The sequence below is a fragment of the Phyllostomus discolor genome, chromosome 7 (genome assembly GCF_004126475.2).
Source record: "Phyllostomus discolor isolate MPI-MPIP mPhyDis1 chromosome 7, mPhyDis1.pri.v3, whole genome shotgun sequence".
Lineage (NCBI taxonomy): Eukaryota > Metazoa > Chordata > Mammalia > Chiroptera > Phyllostomidae > Phyllostomus > Phyllostomus discolor.
Window position 1 is genome coordinate 11,759,992 of NC_040909.2, and position 21,634 is coordinate 11,781,625.

The 21,634-nt window shown below is 53.9% G+C and overlaps 1 protein-coding gene across 1 annotated transcript in view; it reads right to left on the bottom strand.

The window, feature by feature from the left end:
- Positions 1-10,650, bottom strand: part of ITGA9 (integrin subunit alpha 9) — a 308,765-nt gene extending 298,115 nt beyond the window's left edge. The window contains exon 1 of the mRNA XM_028518757.2: positions 10,187-10,650. Within this exon, the coding sequence (XP_028374558.1) occupies positions 10,187-10,371 (185 nt within the window). The 5' untranslated portion in view covers positions 10,372-10,650. The remainder of the gene's footprint in view (positions 1-10,186) is intronic.
- Positions 10,651-21,634: the final 10,984 nt, after the last annotated feature.

Sequence of the window (21,634 nt, forward strand, 5' to 3'; positions counted from 1 at the left end):
GAAAAATGTACCTCATAAGGGTTCTTATAAGGTGTAAGCAAAATAAAGTCTATAAAGCAGCGAGCATGGCGCTCGGCACAAAGTGGATGCTCAAAGAAGTGTTAGAAGGCTGGGCAGCGGGCCAAAAACCCTGGCACCTGACTTGTCCCAGCTCCGCCACTTAGAACCTCAGTCCCTCTGCTGGCATGCTGAGCAGAAATTTATTCAGACTGTTCGCTGAGGCCGCAGAAATCCAGGAACGGCTAAGGCACTTCCACCACTGATAGATCTCAAAGGTAGCCGCAATTCTCCACCTTCCTGTGTCCATGCCCTTTCCAGTATGACATCATAGCTCCTTCCATCAAGACATGGGGTCTGGCTCCCCTCCTGCTGAAGGTGGGCTGGCCCTGTCCCTGTCCCTTGCATTGGCCAACAGAATGTGACAGAAAGAACAGCCTAGGCTTCGAGGGACCAAGCATCCTCTGACTGCTCCCCTGGCACCCTGCCCGGCCAGCACGTGCACAAGCCCAGGCTGCTGGAGGAGGAAAACACACAGGGAGCACCCTGAGCCAGGCCAGCTGCAGCCATCCTAGACCGACCAACCAGCCAACCAGCCAACTGACCAGCCAGCCAGCCAGCCAGCTGACCAACCAGCCAGCCAGCCAGCCAACTGACCAACCAGCCCACCTACCAGCCCAGAAGCGGACGGTAGATGCACACATGGAGCGCCCAGCTGAGCATGTAAGAACCACCCAGCAGAACCCAGTCTAAACCGCCAACCACAGATTCATGAGCTAATAAATGGTGACTGGTGTAAGCCATTGAGTGTTAGGGTGGTTTGTTCTGAGGCAGGACTGCAGTGACAGAAAACATGTATCATCGAGCAGGGGGCATCCACCCCCAGAGAGAACTGGACTGTGGTACCTCACTGCTCCCCAGCCCAACCCAACTGCCCAGCTCTGCAGCTCAGAAACTGTGGCTACTGCTCCTCCGGCTCCCTGATGGCCTTTCCTTCCTGCAAAGGAGTCTCCCTGCCAACCAGGACTGCAAGGCTCAAGGGCCCTGATATGAGAAAGGCAGGGCGGGCTGGTAGAAACAGCCCTGAAGTGTCTGCCAGCTCCTGTCCAGTTGTGTGACCCTGGGCCAAGTCCCCAGCTACTCCTTCATCTCTAAAACAAAGCCACTAACAAATGCAGGGCACCCACCCCCCCCCGCCCCCGGGGCACGGAGAGGCACAAAAGGAAATGGCAAAGTGTTTGGGGAAGGGGCCCTGCACCCAGGAGGGCCGGACGTCTGAGAACGGAGTGGGATATTTCATGTGCCAAGGCCAAGAGCAGAAGGAAGCGGAGCCCAGGCATGTCTCCCAGAAGCCGCATCAGGACACGTTCTCGTCCCCCTTAGGAACCGGAGACCTTGGACAGGGACTTGACGGGCTGAGTGAGGGCACAGCAGCACAGCTGACCCTGAGAACAGCCAGGGGAGCACTAAGTCAAACTCACCTGCACTCTCCAATTCTAGCTGGGTAACCTTGGACTTGGCGTCGGCGCCTCCCTCTGTAGCAGCATCCGGGTGACTGTGAGCCTAGCACCTCCGGCGCGTAGGAAGTACTCGTAAAAGGCTGGCAATGGTTATTTTTATTCTGGGAACCCCAGGCTGGAGTAAATAAAGGGAAGGAAAGGGGTGTGATCCAGCCCAGAAAAAGCTGACTCCGTAAATGAAACAGGGGGTGTCCCATGTCCAATCGGGAAACAGCAGAGGCAGAAGCAGGGTCCCCACCTTCCAGTGGCACAGCCCCATGGCTGCCCCACCAGAGAGTAAGGGGCCTCAGAACTGGGCTGCAGCCCTGGCCGGGGGGCTGGGGGCCTGGGAGATGCCCCGAGGGGAGGCAGCTGGAGAAGGAGAGATGGCAGCAGGACTGACACTGTCCTCCCCCACCTGAGAACACCACGTCAATAATTAAAATCCAAGCGTCGGCACAGGCTGCAGACCTCTGGCAGAGCTGAGCAAAAGCCTTGAGGTCTTCCTGTTGGTTTCCGATCCTTTTCTTCTCCAAGAAAAACACATCAATAATTTAACATTTACCTTTTTCCCTTTTTTTTTTTTTTTGCAAAAATGCTCCCCACCACCCCACCTTGGAACTGTAGACCGACCTCCTAGGCTTCTCTGGAGCCTGGGCTGGGAGCCAGGGCTCCCCATAACAGAGCGGCCCCCGATGTCTCTGAGAGAAGGGAAAAACACGCAAAAGGCTCAGATTTACAGTCCCACGGTCTCCGATCAATGCAGCCACCTCAGGTCCTCTCCGGAAGCACGCAGGACGCAAATGACACGCTGAAATGCACATGCACGTAGACCCTGACCGGAAGTCCAGAGACCACACATAATGGAGAGTGCCTTTCATGTGAGACCATCTCACTCGTTTCTGTATTGAGTGTTGACACTCAGACTTTGATAAATGAGTGGCTGAACCAACAGAGGAACGAAAAGCACACTCTTAGCCTCTAAAGTCAGGATGAAGACAGCCATGGGCCCGGAAGTCAGATCAGAGCAACAACGCGAGTAACTGCTAGTATTTATCCAGGGTTTGCCACGCGCTACAGGTTGTGGCCCAGGCTTCACGGACATCCCTTCGCTTACCTCCCCGACAGCATGATGAAGGAGGACTTTTTTTTTCAGATTTTAGTTTTAGAGAGAGGGGAAGGCAGGGAGACAGAGAGGGAGAGAAACATCGATGTGAGAGAGAAACATCGATCGGTTGCCTCCCATACTCACCCCAACCAGAGACCAAACCCGCAACCCAGGCGCATGCCCTACCGGGAGTCAAACTGGTGACCTTTCCCCTTTGCAGGACGATGCTCAGCCCACCGAGCGACGCCAGGCAGAGCGAGGGAGCATCCTCATTATCATCATTTTGTAGAGGAGGAAACGAGACTCAAACAGCTGGAGGACCTTGCGGAGACCACCCAGCTCCTGCATGGGGGTGCCATCAGGGCTGACGCTGGAGCCCACCCCTGTGACAGCCCCCCCCCCATTATAGCACAGAGACCACAGGTTTGGTTGCTGCTAGGGATGGAGCCCCAGCAAAGGCAGAGCCAGGAAGAGCCCTAACCCCAAGTCTGGAACATCCACTGTCTGGGACCGTCCTGGGGGAGAAGAGGTGCCAGGCACCTCTGTGGCCCCACGTTCTGGTGTGTCCCGCACACTGCCCACTCTGCTCTGGGGTGTGCAGCACATCGTGTCACCACCAGACGGGCAGGGCAGGGTGGAAGAGGCCGCTTGGGCTGACAGAAACAAGACCAGTTCCATGCTCTTTCATGTTCAGATTTCAGGGGTCATCCTCACTCCCACGTTGCTGGCCACTGGTGCACAACATCTGACTTCGTGTGAGTTTCTTTAGCAATGTCACTGATCCAGGAGTGAATCCAAAAGACTATCCACCATGCTACCTTCCCCCTCCACTCTCCAACCGGAGCTTATTAAATTAGCAGTGGGAGGCAGGAAGACTCAACGGAGCTGCTGGAGGGATGGTAACAAAAGCAGCCCAGAGAGGTTAGGATGGATACACAGAATATTCCAGAATCTCCCATCTTTCCTCAGACATGTACACCTGAATAGCAGACAGACCTGGAGTGAGAACAGGCCCTGCAAACGTCCCTAGTGGGATCACTAGATCCCCGTGTACTTAGTGACCATCAAGCGACTCTGGAATGCAGGACCCCCGGACCTGCACCCGAGCCAGTGGGCCAGAAAGAGCACCCCCAAAGTGTCACAAGGAAGCCACCACCCCTGTGATTGTCAAAAACGTGTCCAGCAGAGCCGGCAGGACAGAACCTCGCGAGACAGAAGGCCTGGGTGCCTTGTAGCCCCAAACTCAGGCTCCTAACTTCTTGGGCGGCAACATCACAGGCCCCAACTCCACCACTCCCTTGCCACGTTACTTGTGCCTCAGTTTCCCCCTTTGTGAATGGGGCTACCACAACAGCCCACTGAAACAACCACAGGGAACATTAAATGAGCTGGTACGCATAAAGCGTGTAAGGAGAGCAGTCCTCGAGGTGTGCTAAGCACTCTGTAAGCCTTGCCAGTGCGGCCACTGCCGTGAATCTAAACTCACAACACACATCCTTTCTGTCCTCCCAAAACACAGACACTGGGGACCAAGTGAGCCTGTGGTTTCAAGGACTAGATTTCTTTTCCCCACACTTGGATTCACTTTTGCTTTCTAAGGCTCCCTCTGGCAAAAAGGAAGGTCATGATAAAACACTTTATTCTGCTTTAGTGAGTTGCCAAATCTGCTCGGCTTAAGGCTGGTTCCCAGGGTACCCGGGATGCGGTCTCGTCAAGAGCTCATCCAACCAAACGCTCGGTGGCTCAAGGTTAGGGCGGAGTGCTCTTCCTCCTCCATCCCTCACCTGCGACCCCCCCCCGCCCCCCCGAGATCCACTGGCAGTGAGAGTACTCTGGAGTCGGCTTCGGGCCGATTCTAATGGCCCGGTGCCCCAGTGCTCCCCATGCCGATGCAGCGGGATGAGCCAACGCAGAGTGGTCCTCAGTCACAGACACGGCCACGCACCCATCACGGGCTCCGGGGTGGCCATGGAGGCGTGTCCCCTCACGGCGCTCCGCTGCCAGGGGGCAGTTGACCTTCAGTCTCCAGCTGCAGCCCCTCAGCGTGGCCACAGCTATCAAGCTGAGGCCACTCTTCCCAGGCTCCCGCTGACTGTGATGGGGGGAAGGGGTGTGGGGGAGGGAGTCCCTGTTGAGTTGGCTGAGACTTCAATCAGATCTGCATGGAAGCCTGAGGCTCTCCCTGCTCACGGGCCTCCCCCACCCCCTCCCTTCACCAATACTCCTCTTGCACCCCTAGCTCCGTCCTAGCATCTGCATGAGCCACCTGCAACCGTGTGCTGACCACTGAGGCTGGGTGGGCCTTGGCTGGCCCCCGGAACCCTGTAAGCCTTGGTTCCCTGACAGGCAAACTGGAACCACTCCCCGGACTGTCCCAAAGAGCCGATTAAAGACTGTTATGCCCGTGAAAGCATTTAACCTCTTGTGCACAGATGCCCAGCAAAGACCATGTGACGGCATCGCTCATTTCGATGGCTTACAGTTCGCAGCTCCCTTGAAAGCAAGTGATTTCTAGGGACACCAAGGCTGCTTTTAATAAACATGAAGACATTTTCCCTGGGCACATCGCAGTAGGAGTCATCAGAAGGAGACACTTCCTGACCGGCAGCAGGCCACCAGGGGGGAGTCAGAGCTGGCTAGAGCCAGGCCCTTCACACCCTCACACTCGGGGCTGTTAGCGACTGGCTGAAAGCAGCCCATGTCCTTGCCCTGCAAGCTTCTCCCCTGGGCCACGCAGCTGCCTCTGCCCCAGACAGACTTCAGCACCAGCTCAGGAAACAGCACCCTCGTCAGTTTCGGGATTTTGGGGGAAACTCCTGTGTAACCCCAAGAGATGCTTTCTGGGTCCCCTTTGACCTGGGGCCTCGTAGACGTGTCATCCCCTCCCCGAGCAGGCTCTGCGGGGCCAGCAAGAGCCAGGAACAGGATCTGAAAAGGCTACTTCCAGAAAATCCAGATGGGGAGGCGGAGCTACACCCACGCCTGAGAGCGGGACTGGGACAGAGGAGCTGGGCGAGGACTTCCCCCTCCGTGGTTACGGGAAGGCAGCTGCCCCTCCGCTGCTAGGTACCTCCTCAGTAGAACGGGGGCGGCAAGGCCCATGGCCCTGGGGCCCCGCTGAATGCTGTATCTTCACAGGGGGCTCCCCGCTGCCCCCTGAACAGCCCGTGCCTGCCCGAGCTGGAGGGACAGCCCTCTCCCCATCGGAGCCTGCATCCTACATTCCTCCTGAGATACCAGACCGGAGTCCCACGATCTTCTCGCCCAGCAGACCGGGAGTGGACCCTTCATCCCGGAGTCCCTGCCCCTTAGCACAGAGCAGGCCCGCCAGCGTTTGAGGGATGGAAAAAAGAATTCAGCCGCTTTGGCTGGCCACGCTCAGTTTTTAGTCAGAGTCGAGCACCTTGGTTTCAGTTTTAAACCTCACATCCGCCAAGGGGGATTTGACTTTTTTTTCTTTTTCTTATAATGCCTTCTGGTCTCTGCCTAGCCCTTCAAGACCTAAGTCACTGCTCTGAACCGGTGCTGTCCAGTAGAACGTTCTCCAGTGATGACCACGTTCTCCCTGTGGGCGATCCAGAACGGTAGCCACGAGCCCCATGTGGGCTACCGAGCACTGGAAATGTGGCCGGTACGACTGAAGCGCTGAATTCTTAATCTTCTTGGGTTGTGATTAACTTTACTGTAAACAGTGATACACCTGGCGACCGGCAACACACTGGCGGGACAGCAGAGAGCTCTAGCTTGCTCTCTCCGTGACCCACCTGGGTGCCCAGAGAGGACGCTGTGTCCTCCTCAGATCCGAACTTCCCCCTGCTGCACACAGAATGACGCCCTGACACCCTGAACAAGGCAGACACCCCCACGTCTCCCATCTCCAAGCCCCTGCCCTGCGCCTGAGCGCGGCCGTCGTGCTGTGTCCCAGCAAACCGGCGGGAGGCAGGTCGCCGGAACGGAAGCCAGGGCACCCAACCAACTCCAGGGCGTCTGGGGCAGAGAAGAGCAGAGGGGTGTCAAAGAAACCCCCTCTGGGCGCTGGACGCTAGCCGGGCGGCATTTGTTTGCATCGCAGTGTGTCAGGGCTCGTCTGCCCTGCAGCTGCGGGACGCGTCCGCGTCCAGGGGGAGGACACAGAAATCGGCTTTGTCCACGATCCCTGGCACCCACTGCTGTTGTGCAGAGACTGCAAGAAGCTGGGAGCTGGGGTGGGCAGCGGGGTGCACGGGAGGAAGCCGTCCCTGTGCAGGCAGACGCTCTCTGGGTGACGCTGCAAAGGAGGAAACGGAGTCACCGGCATGGCTGCATCCAAACTGCAACAGCGGACATCTGTAACAGTGTCCACCTGGTCATGGGGATGCCCCCACTGCCTAGAGCGCGGTGGCCCAGGGGCGGCTCAAGCCAACCACGCGGAGAGAGGAGGGGCCTGGGGCTCTCAACTCACTCTGGGCGCAGAAGCTGGCTGGAGCTCGGAAAAAGCCAGGTCACACCCCTTCTCTTACGGAGATTTAGGCCCTCCTGATCCGTGACAGGTTTCAAAGAACTGATGGGAATTCACAGGTACGGGATCGAAAAACTAGGGCTGGTTCTGGCAGAACACACACACGTGCCTCGCGATGTGCGCCTACGGCCCCTCCCCACCTTGAGCTCTCGCCTCTGCGCCTGCGCAGCCGGCCCCGCACTGACCCGGGTGCGGGAGCCTTGCCCCTGTCCCTCCAGCATGGTCCCCTCCCTCGCCCTACATACCGCAAGTCACTCCACCTGTAAAATGGTGTTGAATTAGCAGAAAGCAAACTCATTATACTGAGTTAAGCAGCTAAGGAGCGATTTCCTCTCAAGAAGGAAGACACGGGATACAAGGCTTAACATTCCTGCCTTCTTTATTTCTCCTTTTCTGTGTGTCACCCGCCTCTCTCACCCACTCTGACTATTTGTGACCTGTAAGTCCCCTTCTTCAGGCTGCCAGGCTCATCCGCTGCTCTGCAGTGACTCTTTGCGTTGGTAAATTACTCCAGATCTCCAGGGACCCTGTGAGTTCATTTGTCTCTCTGGAGTACACACTCTCGCTTCTCTGGCACTCTGGAAATGCACAGAAAATGACTTAAAACCTCCCTTCCTCTCTGGCCCAGCCACTCTAAGCCCAGGAATTCATTCGGAGGAAATAATTACGGATGCCGCCAAGCTTCCGCTGCAAGGTAAGAGGAGGAGATGCTGGAGATTTCGTGCTTCCGAGGCCACAGCCCACCAAGGCTGGATGGCAGAGTCGGCAGAGAACAACGTTCGAGGTGTAAGATGAGGAGTACGTGGAGGGAGGGAGAGGAGAGAGAAAGGGTAAGGAGGGAAATACTTGGAACAAGAGGACAGAAATCAAGGAGATGAGCCAAACGAAGATAAAATGAAGTCAGGGCAGGGTGGGGAGGGGAGGGAGAAAGTTGCTTCAGAAGGTTTCCTACAGGTTAGGGACAAGCACTCCAGTACAAGGAGTGACCGCTCTGTGTCGGAAGCAAAGAGGGCACCTTTGTGGCCAGCAGCCTGGCTGTGCACGGGTTCGTGCTGACCCCTGAAACATCTGCCCCACGTCTCCACCACGGGCACCAAGGCCACACACCAGCATTACCACCCGGTCCCACCTCCTCTCTGCCATTTGCCCGGTGGCGCTGACCTGAGAGCCAGGCTGTCTTTCCCTGCACGTGTCTGCACTTGTCCAACGTCTTCATCTTCATCGTCCCCTTTTCAAAACAAAGCAGGCTCCACTCTCTCCCCGTATCAGAGATCAGCTCTCGGGTCCTCCCAATTGGAGGGAACTTACACCTGTGGCCTATGCAAATCCAGGCCAGAGTGTCTTAACCAAGCTGCGTAAAGAGCTTAAAGAGCTCTGGAGCGCACAAGCCTGCACGACTGCAGGTCCCACACACTGCCCCGGGGCCGCTGCCTGCATTGAGAGCCTCCAGAGCAGAGAAACTTTTCTATTTTCGACAGCTCTCTCTCCACATGCCTCGGGCAACGATCACACTGTCCAGGAGTCTGGCACAGTAGTACCCTGCAGTGTGCTCTCCAACGGCTTCTGCCCAGGCTGCATCCTCTACCACCTCCCCGTCCCCCGGTGGACTCAGAGTGTGAAGGAGGCATTCAGCCTGGTTCGCTTTCTAAAGGGGATTATCGGCAAGTGCAAGGAAAGACAGCCTGGCTTTAAACTCAGCCCCTGGGGTAGATGGCGGGGAGGGAGGTGGGAAACCAGACAGGAGCTACGCGAGGTTCTCCTGGAGGCAGCTCCGTGAACAGCACGAGGGTTAATGGGCTGGCTGGTCACGGAGTCCCCACTTTTCCAGGAACTTGTGAGCACCTGATCTGCAAAGCCACTCTTTTCCACCAGCCTCTGTCCAAACCCAGGGCAGCGGCTCTCTGGCAGCACTACACGCTGAGAGCGCAGACATCACTGACCTTACCCTCCTAGCCTGCACCCCCAAAGGATGCTCACACCGCTGACCACACAATAAATAGTCCCCCGGACCCCCACTGGGCCAGGACCTTGAATAAGGGAACTATCCATGGGCCTAACTCTTTGATGAAGAGGTGACTGAGTGGCTGTTTCGTTCCCACTTGTGCAGGGAAAAGGGTCAAGGAGGGCCCAACCTCTCCTCCGTGCTTCTCCCCTGGGGCTGCACGCTCAAGCTCTGCACTCCTGAGCGGATGGATGGTGCTTAACCAGGGAGAGTTCCCCACCCCTTGGGGCCCTCAGGGGGGCAACTGGACTGCTGACCTCTAAAGACCACATCCCTCTAAGACTTCTGGTGCTTGTGCCCAGGTCAGATGACCCGTATGAAATGAGGCCCAGGCTATGAGAGGAATCACGCACCAGCCCCCTGTCCTTGTCACCTGGGCTCCTGGACCATCCTCCTTTCCTGCACCCCAGACCCTCTCAGCTCACTTCCGCAGCGGACCTTGTAAGGGAGGGAGGGAGGGGGCCTCTGGGCTCGTATAGGTCCCTGGGGCACCAGACACTCAGGCCTCTGGGGACCCCTACATGACCTGCAACCTCCCACCAAAGCTGCACACACACAGCCTGTTCTCACATCCCGAGGTCACTCTGCTTCCTGTGCGCAGTGGAGCAGGACAGGTTTGAAGCCAGGGAGAGGTGGGTGGGGTGTCACTAGGAGTTCCCTGGAACTGTGGAATCTGCATCTCCAGTGCCCCGTCTCCCTGGCCCTGCGGCGTTCGGGATGCACGCCGGGCCAGCGGCGGCCGAGGAGCCAAGTTACTGTGCGATGGAGAGAGTTAAGCGGAGTCTGGCTGGGAGGCCGAGGGCCGTCCTCCCCGCACACTCCAGGCTGGGACCCCGAGGAAGCGCCCGGCCCGGCCCCCTCCAACTCCGGGCGCCACCCGGGACGTCTGGAGGACCCGGGACCGGCGCCCTCCCGCCCTTCTTCCCCGCCTTTCCTCCGCGACCGCACTGCGCGCAGCGGAGACATTTAAATCGCCCCCTCGGGACGGCGGCGTGGAAAAGGCCGGAAAGGCGGCGGCCGGCCGGGGAACTGAGGCCGGCGCGGCGGCCGGGCAGGGTTCGGGGAGCCCCTAGGGCACTCACCAGCGCGTGTTGTCGTGGAAATGCTCCAGCACCGCGTAGCCGAAGAAGGAACCGGCGGGACCCTGGAAGCGCACGGGGCGCTGCGGGTCCAGGTTGTAGGCGCCCGCGGGGGTCCCCGCGGCCACCAGCGCCAGGAGCAGCGCGCGGAGCCCCCCGGCGCCCCTCCGCGTCGCGGGGCCGCCCATCCCCAGCCGGCCACCGCCCTCCCTGTGCCCCGCGAGCAGGGCGCTGAGCGCGCCGGCGGCGGGGCGGCGGGGTCCGCCGACGGCCGGGAGGCTCCCGGGGGTGGGAGCTGTGCTCTCGGACGCAAGCGTGCTGCGGTGCCGGGCCGGGGACGGAAGGCCCTGCGGGCGCAGGAGGCGAGCACAGGGGCGGCCCTGAGCGGGGCGGCGTCCTCGGTCCGGCCGGCCGAGAAGTCTGAGCGCTCGCTGCGAGCGGGTCCGGGGCCGGGCGGCTCTGGACTGCGGAGAGGCGCGCCCGCGAGGTGGGCGGCCGGGGAAGCGGGACGGCGCGGCAGCGCCCCCTGCGGGCCGCGGGCCGGCCACGCACCTCCGGGCCGGAGATAGCCTGGACCTCCGCCAGGCGCCTCTGGCTGCCCTACCTCCTCCCCACCGCGCCCAGGGCGCTCTGGTCGGGAGGCGACCTTAATCCCCTCCGCAGCTGTGAGCTCTGCCCGCGCTCCTGGGTCTCGGCTGGTGTCTCCCCTTCCCTCGCACTCTCACACCAAGGCCAAAGGGAGCCAGGGGAAGGCTTGAGCTTTGCCCATCTGCTGCCCCTTTCCCCAGCTGTGAGATAACCTGTAAGAAGCAAGCACTCAATAAATGGCAGCTGTTGGTAATAACAACAGTGTCCACGTGGGAGTAAGCAGCGTAGCCCCCACACCGGGTGTTACACTCACCTGGTCTCCGACACCACTGATCCCTAACTGTGGCGCCACGCCAGCGGCAGCTTCACCTGGGAACTTGCTAGAAACGCAGATCAGTAGGTCCCGCTCCTCAAACCTGCTGAATCAGAAGCACTGTGGGCTCAGGCCCCCGAAGTGGGTGGGGGTGTTAGATTTCAACAAGTTCTTAAAAGGTAAGGTAGTTGGGAAAAGGTTAGGACCCACTGATCTAAAACACACATTTCAATCTCCATAAGCTAAATCCTAGAAGTGATATCAGCTGAAAACTGAAGCCCTAGTCTCTGGTTTAACCAAACAGAAGCTCCCGAATCCGGCTATAAATCAGATCCTCAAGCGATCACTGAAAAATACGGATTTACAAGCTCCCCTCTGGGTCAGAATCTGTAAGGGAGAGAGAGGCCCGGGAATCTGCCTGGCAGACACGTATCAGGAGACGCGCTGAGTAGCGGGATCTGGGGGGCGCTGTCCTTCCGGAGAGGTTCCGAGCTCCGCCTCGTGCTCCGGCACACGGCACATGGCACACCACCGTGCTGTGGCGGGGAGAGCTCAGGATTTGGCCTCCCACGGAAAGGATTTCATTCCCAGGTCTTGGGAAGCCCAGGAAACAGTGACGCTAACAATCGAATAAACCCATGGATGGGCTTCTTGGGACAGCATTTTCTAACTGTAAAATTCTCAGCCTTGGCCAGTCCTTTGTATCGTCAGACGTCAAGCGTGAGCTCCGTTTCCCAGGAGCCGGAATAAGCTCTCCCGCAGAGACTTGACCTGAAGTGTGTGTCTCCAGAATGACCGGCTGGGGGCACGCAGTGATTCCAACCTGGCCGGCCGTGCAGGATGTGGAGTTGCTTCCCCCAGGATGTGCCTTTTCAAAAAAAAAAAATGAACCTCTTGTCCAGTTTTCTAATTGACATGACAACCCACTGCTCTTTCTCCCTTTATTCTCTCACGTCAAGAACCAACCTGAAGGTTTTCCGTTACCCTGGGGGGGTTGCAGATTGAACAATAGGCCACATCAGCTCACCCACCGTCTGCCTTATCTAGAATCCCCCGTCAGTTTCCCTACAGCAAAGCTGACTTCCTTCCCCGACTCGGGGGATGGTGGGGCGCAGATGATGGTTGAGAGCATCCTTGGCATAATGATGCAAAAGAAATAACAGTTTTGCCCTCACTCCCTCCCCAGCCACTGCACAGAGGAATACTAAGTGAGTAAATGTCCCACGGAAACAGTGTTGCGTTTTCATAAGCCCTGAAAAGCCTTTAAGATTAATTGGTCTATTTTTTCTCCTTCTTTCCTCAACCAACTTTCTTTTTCGTATAAACTCTTAAGTTTTTGTCTGCCTCTCGTTATTTCCTAACTGCTTACCCACCAGGTCAAAACTAGGAACATTTCTAAGGTTCTTAATACAAGCTGATTGTCTCAGTAATCTTTATGTTTAGGATATCATCTTTCACTTCCGAAACCCCAGATTATAACAGAAAATAGCACACAGTTCTTCCAGTTAGGACGCTAGCTCCGGCTGGTGTGACTCAGTGGGTTCAGTGCCGGCCTGCAAACCAAAGTAGCCAGGGGTTCAATTCCCAGTCAGGGCACATGCCTGGGTTGCAGGCCAGGTCTCCAGTTGAGGACATGAGAGAGGCAACCACACATTGATGTTTCTCTCTCTCTCTGTCTTTCTCCCTCTCTTCCCCTCTCTAAAAAATAAACAAATAAAATCTTTAAAAAAAAGAAAAAAGCTAGTACCATGAGCATTTTCAGGCCTGTCTTGAGCCATACCTTTGCCCGGAATATTTTTTCCTGGAGTGTGCTCCCCCTGGTCTCCAACAGAAAATGCTGATCCCCCCCCTGATGGAGCTCCCCCAGGGTCACTCTCCAACATCTCCCTTGGCTCCACCTCATGCGTGCTCCCCTCCCTAGGCTCTGCCTGAATGGAGCTCAGCAGGGGGCTGAGCAGAGGCCTTGACCTTAGCAGTGACTGTGGGCGCCTGGTGCCCAGAGAGAGCTGTTGGGAGTGCAGACAGCGAGCAGGGCAGGTGCCGCTGGGAGCTGACGGGCCACCCGCTGCCAAGCAGGAGCATCCCCGGTGTGTGCACCACGGCACCGAGCGCCTCACAGATCACTGTACATCACTTCAACCACGCAATGGCCCACCAAGGGCACGGTCAAGTCTCACAGGCCAAGACTTGATCTCCATTCAAGTCTACATGACAGGTCCACAGTCCTTGTCCAAAACTCTTGAGGCTGGACGTGTTGCTGAATTCAAGTGTTTGTCAGAATTTGCAAGATAATAGAGCCTCATTGCTATATATTGTACACCCAGCACATAAAGTAAACTTAGAAATCAGTAGCAAAGTGTGTGAATATTCACACTTGTGATCAGCAGAATGATGCCTGCCCCCAAAGATGTCTGTGTCCCCGTCCTCAGGACGTATGAATATCTTACTTCACAAAAGGGATTTTGGGCCCTGACCGGTGTGGCTCCGTTGGTTGGGCATCATTCTGTAAGACAAAAGGGTGTGGGTTCAATTCCAGGTCAGGACACAAGCCTGGGTTGCAGGTTCAGTCCCCGACTGGGGAGAGATGGAGATGTTTCTGTAGCATCAATGTTTCTCTCCCTCTCTTTCTCCCTCCCTTCCCCTCTCTCTAAAAATAAATAAAATCTTTTTTTAAAAAGGAGGGTGGGACTTTGCAGATGTGATTAAGCTCAGGATGTGGAGATCGGGGAGAGGACCCTGAAATACCCAGGTGAATCGGATGGAATCACAAGGGTCCTTACAAGAGACAGAAGAGGGTCAGAGCCCAAGCAGAGGCGCCAGCAGCAGCAGGGGCCGAACCACGTGAGCACCAAGCAGGCAGGGAGGCAGCGCAACGGCCTGGCAGAGTGGGCAGGGGAAAGCATTCTCCAGAGAGAACTCAGCGGCTCGACGAGGAACTCAGCCTCGCTGACCCATTTTACGCTCCCGACCACCGAAACTGTAAGACAGTAAACCTGAGTCATGTTCAGCCACTAGTTTCGTGGCAATTTGTCACCAGAGCAACGAGACATGAATGCAATACTGTAGGAGTAGATCAGCTTGGGTAAGGTTTCTAGAACTTTTTCCACTTTAGAACTGTGAATCTCCCCTCCCACTCCCATCCTCACTTCCTTTGTTGTTGTTGTTGTTGTTTTTAAGATGTTATTTATTTATTTTTAGACAGAGGGGAAGCGATAGAGAAAGAGGAAGAGAAACATCAATGTGTGGTTGCCTCTCACACACCCACCACTGGGGACCTGGCTCGCAACCCAGGCATGTGCCCTGACTGGGGATGGAACCTGTGACCCTTTGGTTCGCAGGCTGGAGCTCAATCCACTGAGCCACACCAGCCAGTGCCCATCCTCACTTTCTACATGAGAAGAATAAGGCACAGAGAAGTTATGCAAAATATAGATATTAATAACATACTCATATGTTTTCTGTAATGATTAAATAAGATAAAGCATATACACAGCACAACACAGTACATGGTATGCAGGAAATATTTTACGAATATTAATTATTTCTCATTCATTCTTTAGACTACATGCTGAGAAATGTCCTCAGTTTTACTTTCCAGTTCGCTAATTCCCTCTCCAATTGTGTGTCATCTCCCGGGATACCACGTCTTTGAATTTGTCGTTTTCATTATTTACATGTTTTCATCTAAAAAAAAAAAAACTCTAGGCGGTTCTTCTTTTAAAAAACCGCCGTGTCCATTTCCATAGAGTCTTACTCCTGAGTCGTATTTCCAACGTCTCCCTCGCCGTCTTGAAGGAAATCGCGCTTGTTTATTCTGCGTCCCGTCTCCGGTGACGCCGGTGTCCGCAGTCCGCGCGTTAACTCCTGCAGGCCGCGGCCTCGGCTCCCTGTCTCTTAACGGCGGCGGCTCGTTCCCTGTGTGTTATGCAATCTTTGGCTGTGAGGTCGTGTTTCTTGGAAATTTATCTTTGTTTAGAATACGCTTCTCGACAAATGATTTGTGTTTACGGCTGCCAATTGCCTGGGGCGCTGCTGCCTCACCGCGTCTTTCACCTACATTTCTGGCTCGGGTTTATTCTCTGCTCACATGTAGTACGTACAGCACAGATTTACAGTTCAGTGTTCCCGTGTTCTCAGGGGATGGCTTCTCCTTTTTTTTTTTTTTTTTAATTCCACTAACAGCCAAGGAGGCCAAAGCAAGAAAGACTTCTTCCAACGTCTCTCTGTGGGGAAGGTGTTATCCTGCTTCACCCACTAAAGAGGTTCAGCTCTATTCCAACCCCCCCAACCTGACTGCACCTGGGCCAGAGCCCCAGGCTCTGCCTGGTGTCCCCTGCGTGGGAGCCAGCCCCTAAATCCAGACGTGCCCGAGGTGAGCGCTGACGTCAGCACTTGCTCCTTCTCCTAGATTAGAGTTTTTCTTTTTATTTTTCCTGGCCTCTGAGCACTGACTTTATTTCTTGCCAGCTTCAAAATCCATTATTCATTCTGATATTTTATTCAGCCATTTGAGGTGTTCAGAACCAGGGAAGATTCCCAGATAGCTGGTCATTTATTTTTTACCATATTGCCAGAAAGAAAACCTCACTGCTTTTTAAGTCACCGAACAACCTAATCACGTTGGGCACCCTTATTCTTCTAGGAGGTTTGATGTTATGGCAAACCCTGAAAGAAGAGCCAGGGGAAGTGTGGGGCCCTGGGAGGGCAGTCTGATGGAAGAACAGCCCTTGGACATCTAGGCAAGAGCCTTTGGAACGAAAGGGCTTCCCAAGCATCCCCGCTCCTCATTGCCTGGGATCAGCTAGGGCAGGACATCTGCAGGTGGACCAAGGGTTTGACAGTAAAGTCCTTTACCTGTTCGTTTATTTATTTATTGATGTTCTCCCATGGATTGGATGTATTCCCTAGTTTAAGCCTTTTCAAGCAGTGAACAAGCAGTCTCCCTTCCCCTCCTTTTCTCCAGCTCCGCTGTTCCCCGAGACGACCCCACAGCGGTTTCTCAGCGTGCTGCTAGAACTATTTTGCACGTGTTCAGGTGGAGGGCTTCTTTATACACACGTTAGCACACCCCACACATTGTCCCTTTTTGTGAGCATAGCAGTGAGGGAGAAATGCCCCATGTTGACACAACTCATGTTTCTAATGGCCATGTGAGTGAGTTTCCTTCACATGGGTGGACGGGAACTGATTTGAACAGGTCCCCTTCCCCCCGGCCCCCACTCCCGGTTGGGACACGTTGTTGATTGTTAGGAGTAATGCTGCTGCCAACATTCCATGCTGGCACCTATATCTTGTCACCATGGGTAAGTATTTCTATAAAATAAATTCCTAAAATTGGAATTCCTTAGTCAAGGAGAATGCATATTTTAATTGTTATGGCTATCACTAAATCGCCCTGTGAAGAAGTCAATTTATAGACTTGCACATTTATAGACCCAACAGGGTGTATGAGAATGCCTGCTCCTGAGGGCTCTTTTTAAAACTGTTCTCTCTTACAGTTGACATTCAATATTATACTAGTTTCAAGTGCACAACATAGTGGTTAGATACTTACATGACTTACAGAGCGCTCCCCCATAGGTCTAGCGCCCTCTATGTAGTCACTACATGTAGTAGGACTTTATTTCCCTGCGGCGGCTTTGTAACTGACAATTTGTACCTCTTGACCCTTCACTGTTTCACCCAGCCCCCAGCTCCCCTCCCACCTGGCAGCCTTCAGTCTCCTCTCTTATCTCTGGATGTTTCCGTTTTGTTTATTCGTTTATTTTGCTCTTTAGATTCCAAGTGTAAGTGAAATCGTATGGTACTTGTCTCTGCCTGATGTATGTCACTCAGCAGGATACCCGCTGGGTCCATCCACGCTGTTGCAAAGCATGGGATTTCATCCTTTTTGTGGCCCAGCGACATCCCGTTAAACATATGCCCCGCTTCTTCTTTATCCAACCAGCTATCGAAGGACCCTCAGGCTACTGTATACAATGTTGTAAGGAACAGGGCGGTGCATGTATTTTCCCAATTAGTGTTTGGACCACTTTGGATAAATATCCACAAGTAGAACTGCTGGGTCACATGATAGTTGATATTTTTAGTTTTTTGAGGAATTTCCATATGGTTTTCCATCGTGGCTGCACCAGTTTGCAATCCTGAGACCTCTTTCTTAATCTGCTTCAATCAATGTATTCTTACTTTCTTAGTAAGTTAACAGTTGGTCCAGTTGATTGAATTCAACCAGAAAACCTCTCTATAAGTAAATTATTTTATCAAAATATATCGTGCGTCATATATCATGCCTACTTGTGAGTATAGAAATGCCTCTTTGCACATGCATAGCTGGAAAATTGCATTTAAATTCCGTGTAACCTTAATCATGTTTTATTTCTAAATTACTTCTGGTCCTGAAGATGCTTTACCTATACCACACTGGCTGACAGTCAACTGGAGCTAGACCCTTACACTTAAATCACTTCCTCTCCCCCTCTCCACCTCTTCTCCGCACAAACAACCTGAGTCTCTAAGTGTCAAAACCCCAGTCTATTTAAAGTCCTGTCCTCCCTGGCAGTCACCGCCGAGGAATTTATCATAAGAAAATCATGGGATATGAGATGTTTAAATGTTTGCATAACAACGTTCGTGGCAGTTTTGTAATAGTGACCATCGGAAATCACTTAACGACCAGATGCCTGTAGGAATGACATTGACTTGCACCGCGTGGGCAGCCGCGGAGCACGGGCCAGCGCAGCCAGCGCAGAAAGGGGGCAGTGTGCACACACTCAGGAGACGGCTGTATTTTTTCTAGTCATTGCTACCACCGTCATCCACTACATCGTAGCAGCCTCTTGTCGTCACCATCCCCATGCAGTTCCGTAAGTCTTCAGCAGTCTCATTTGTCAGTAAGACTTTGTCTTGTTCATCTACAGTGTCAGACTCATTTGTTTCAAAGCTTTCTTCTTCTTCCCAGTGCAGGGGCTCCAAGGAAGGACCTGAGGGGGCGTGCACTGGGGGCAACTGCTCCCTCACACACATCCCCTTCCCTGTGCCCACCCCGGTGTTGAGGTACAGAGAGCAAGCTGGGGGTGATTGGGTTTTGCCTCCCCTTTTTCAGTGGGCCATCGCCACTCACACAGCTTGTCTGCAGACTCTGTCTGCAGGCTGGAGAGACAGACAGACAGGGGCCCTCGGAGACGCTGCTGCTGCAGGACCCCACCCCCAGCAGGCCCTCAGGCACTGGTAATTCCTTGGAAGACTTGGCCACACCCCTCTGCTGTCCTGGTGGCCTCGCCCCACATTTCTCTGATGTAAGCGCCCCCTCCCCCTATGAAACAATGGTCTGCCATGAGCACCCCATCCACATTCCATCTACCCTCTGCCACCCCAACCTGGGTCCAGCAGTATGGTAGAGATACCCATAATTCTCTGGGAATGGAGCCTCGGAGGGACAGCTATTGCCCTTCTGCAATGGTCATACCCCTCCCCCAGTTCATTCCTGTTCTTTCCCTGCCACCACCTTTACCTCTGAGCTGGTCGCTTAGCATAACCAAGGAATAATGTATCCGCTTCCTTCTTACAGTCAGCTAGAAAACTGATGACTAATTATAACGAGAGTCCCTTCCATGGATTCAAGGGGGAAGAATCCCTCAGTCCTCCCCAAGGAGCAGTGAGAGAAGAAGGTAGACTATCTTCATAGACACTGCACTCCCCCTACTCATGACCTCCTTGTGGTTCCAGTCCCCTCACAAAGCCAGTGCATCCTCTCCAGCTCTTGAGGCACAAGGCATCTCATGTTAACAACCAGATCCTCCTGGAGTCGGCCCTAAAGAACCCAACAGCTTGGTTCTTAACACTGCACAATCATGCAGCCTGATAAAAAGAATTGTGCACAACTCTACATACCGACAAGGAAAAATACCTGCAGTATATGAAAGTGAAAAACTCTGGTTCCTTAACAACGTGCCCGTTATGATCTGAAATGTGCACATGTTCATGCATCTAAGTGTATCCATGCACGTCAAAGGAGGAAGTTCGCTGCAAATGTTAGTAACGGTTGTGGCTAAGATTATGGGCTCTTCTTCCCAATAGATCCAACCACGCATCCATCCATCCTCTTGTACATTCTGAATTGTCTACAGCCAGCCAGCAGGGGATGTTGAAGATGCTACATCCATTAAGGCCAAAGTACTCATCAGAGGGAAGGCCGGTTAGAAACTGGGGTGTGGATTAAGAACAGCACACACAGCCCTGGGCTGGAGCATCATCCCATGCATCAAAGGGTGGCAGGTTCAGTTCCCGGTCACGGCACGCATACCTAGGTTGCATGTTTGATCCCCATCGGGGTGTGCGCAGGAGACAACTGATATCTCTCTCTCTCTCCCTCCTTCTCCCCTCTCTTATTCTCTCTCCCCCACTCCTCTCTAAAATTCATAAATATATCCTCAGGTGAGGATTTTTAAAAAAGCAGTGCACACAAAGCTGTCTGCACAATCTCCCCCCCACCCCACCCCCAAGGGAAACAGGAACGGGACCTTCCCGCAACAGGGGAAGAAAGAGGAGCCAAAGGCAGCCCACGTTCTCCATCTACTGGCAAGTCCCCGCCCACAGCCCTGTCTTCTGGGGAGGGGCCGACACCCACTCCCTGCGAAGGGGCTCTGCCAGCAGAGGTAAGGCGGAGAGCAGCCAACATGTGGAAGAAAGTGGTCCACAGCCAGACAGCAGCTCACGGTGTTTTCAAAGCAGGGAGAGGAGGAGAAGAAGGGCCAAGAGCGTTCGCACACCAGACAATCATTCTCTCGGCGTGAGATACTCAGCTAAAGGCACTTCTTGGTGTCAGTTCTTCAAAAGTTCCCTGACCTTATTTTTTTCTGTAAGACAAACTGCATTTCCACATGGTTTCGAAACCCAGACAGTTCAGGCGAAGGGCAAACACTATCACCAAACCTTCAACTATAATAGCAGGCAGAGATTTAAGCAAATACTTCCCCACTTAAGTATTTCATAAACCCTAAGTCCAACTACTATTACTGGGCGCCACATTTCCAACCTGCTTTCACGCTCAAAAAAAAAATGTTTTTCCCCCCAAGGTCCAGATTTAGTGAAATGGCTTTCAGGAATAACCATGATGTTAGGATAGGCCTGTACACCACGATACCAAGTTTTAAATCCACTTCTCACCTCAGTTTAAATACTGACACTAGTGATGCCACTTGTTGAAGCGCAGACACGTCTAAATGGGTGATGAATGAGGGATCTGGTGCTCACGATCCCTGTGTCAGGCTGTCAACTGGCTCAGCTTGCTCGGGTGGCCGTGGCCACACCACAGACAGGCTCACACAGCAGACATGAACTTCCTCACAGTTCTGGAGGTGAGAAGTCCAAGATTAAAGTGCCAGCAGGGTTGGTGTCTGGTGAGAGCCCCCTCCTTGGGAAGCAGACAGTCGCTTCCTTGCTGTGCTCACTCTTCCTCGTGTGCCTGCATGGAGAGCCTGCCAGCTCGAAGGTGGCTCTTCTTAGAAGGACACATTATTGCAGACCAGAGACCCACTCTTGTGACCTCGCTGAGCCATAATAACTTCCTTGCTGAAAATACAGCCGCACAGCCACGGCTGGGGTGGCTCAGGTGGTAGGAGCATCATCCCATACATGAAAAGGTCACGGGTTTGATTCCCGGTCAGGGCTCATGCCTAGGTTGTGGGTTCGATCCCCAGTTGGGGCATGTATGGGATCAATGTTTCTCTCTCTCTCTCCTTCCCTTCCCCTCTAAAATCAATGAACATATTAAATTTTTTTTAAATACAGCCACACTGGGGATAGGACTTTAACATATGAATTTGTGGGGACACCTAAATGGAGTCCAGGTATGTGACCTTGAGAAGTTCTGTAAGCTCCCCAAGTCTCAGTTTCCTTATTTGTAAAGAGAAACTCGTGTCCGGGGGTTGGTTGCGAGAATTCAATGAGATGCAGAGTGTCTGGCACATGGGAAACAACTGATAAATGTTAGCAACGGAATACCATTACCATCGTGCTATTTACTCTGTTCTTTTTAAAATAGAGATTTTTATTTGGGATGAAACAAAAAGCAAGAAAATTCATAACACCGCCCTGAAGGCGGCTTCATTTCTAAGGAGGGCCTCCTGGAGCCTTCTTTGGCTTAACGGTTCGAGGCCTTGCCACACCACGTGCTGCAGGCACCCCTGTGGGGAACACAAATCAAAACCACAGGAAAATTTGACTCCACCACATACCTGTTGAGATGGCAAAAACCAAAAAGCCTAGTCGGTCTGTGCACTGGCGAGGAGGAACCGGAGCACCCACACGCTGCTGGTGAGAAGGAAAATGGTGCCACCACTTCAGAAAACATTCTAACAGTTTCTATAAAATGAAACATATCCTTGCCATATGAGTTAGCCATTCCCCTTGTAGGTATTTATCTAAGAAAAAAGAAAGCTTATGCCATATAAAAACTTGACTATGGCCCTGGCTGGCATAGCTCAGTGGATTGAGCACGGGCTGCGAACCCAAGTGTCGCAGGTTCGATTCCCAGTCAGGACACATACCTG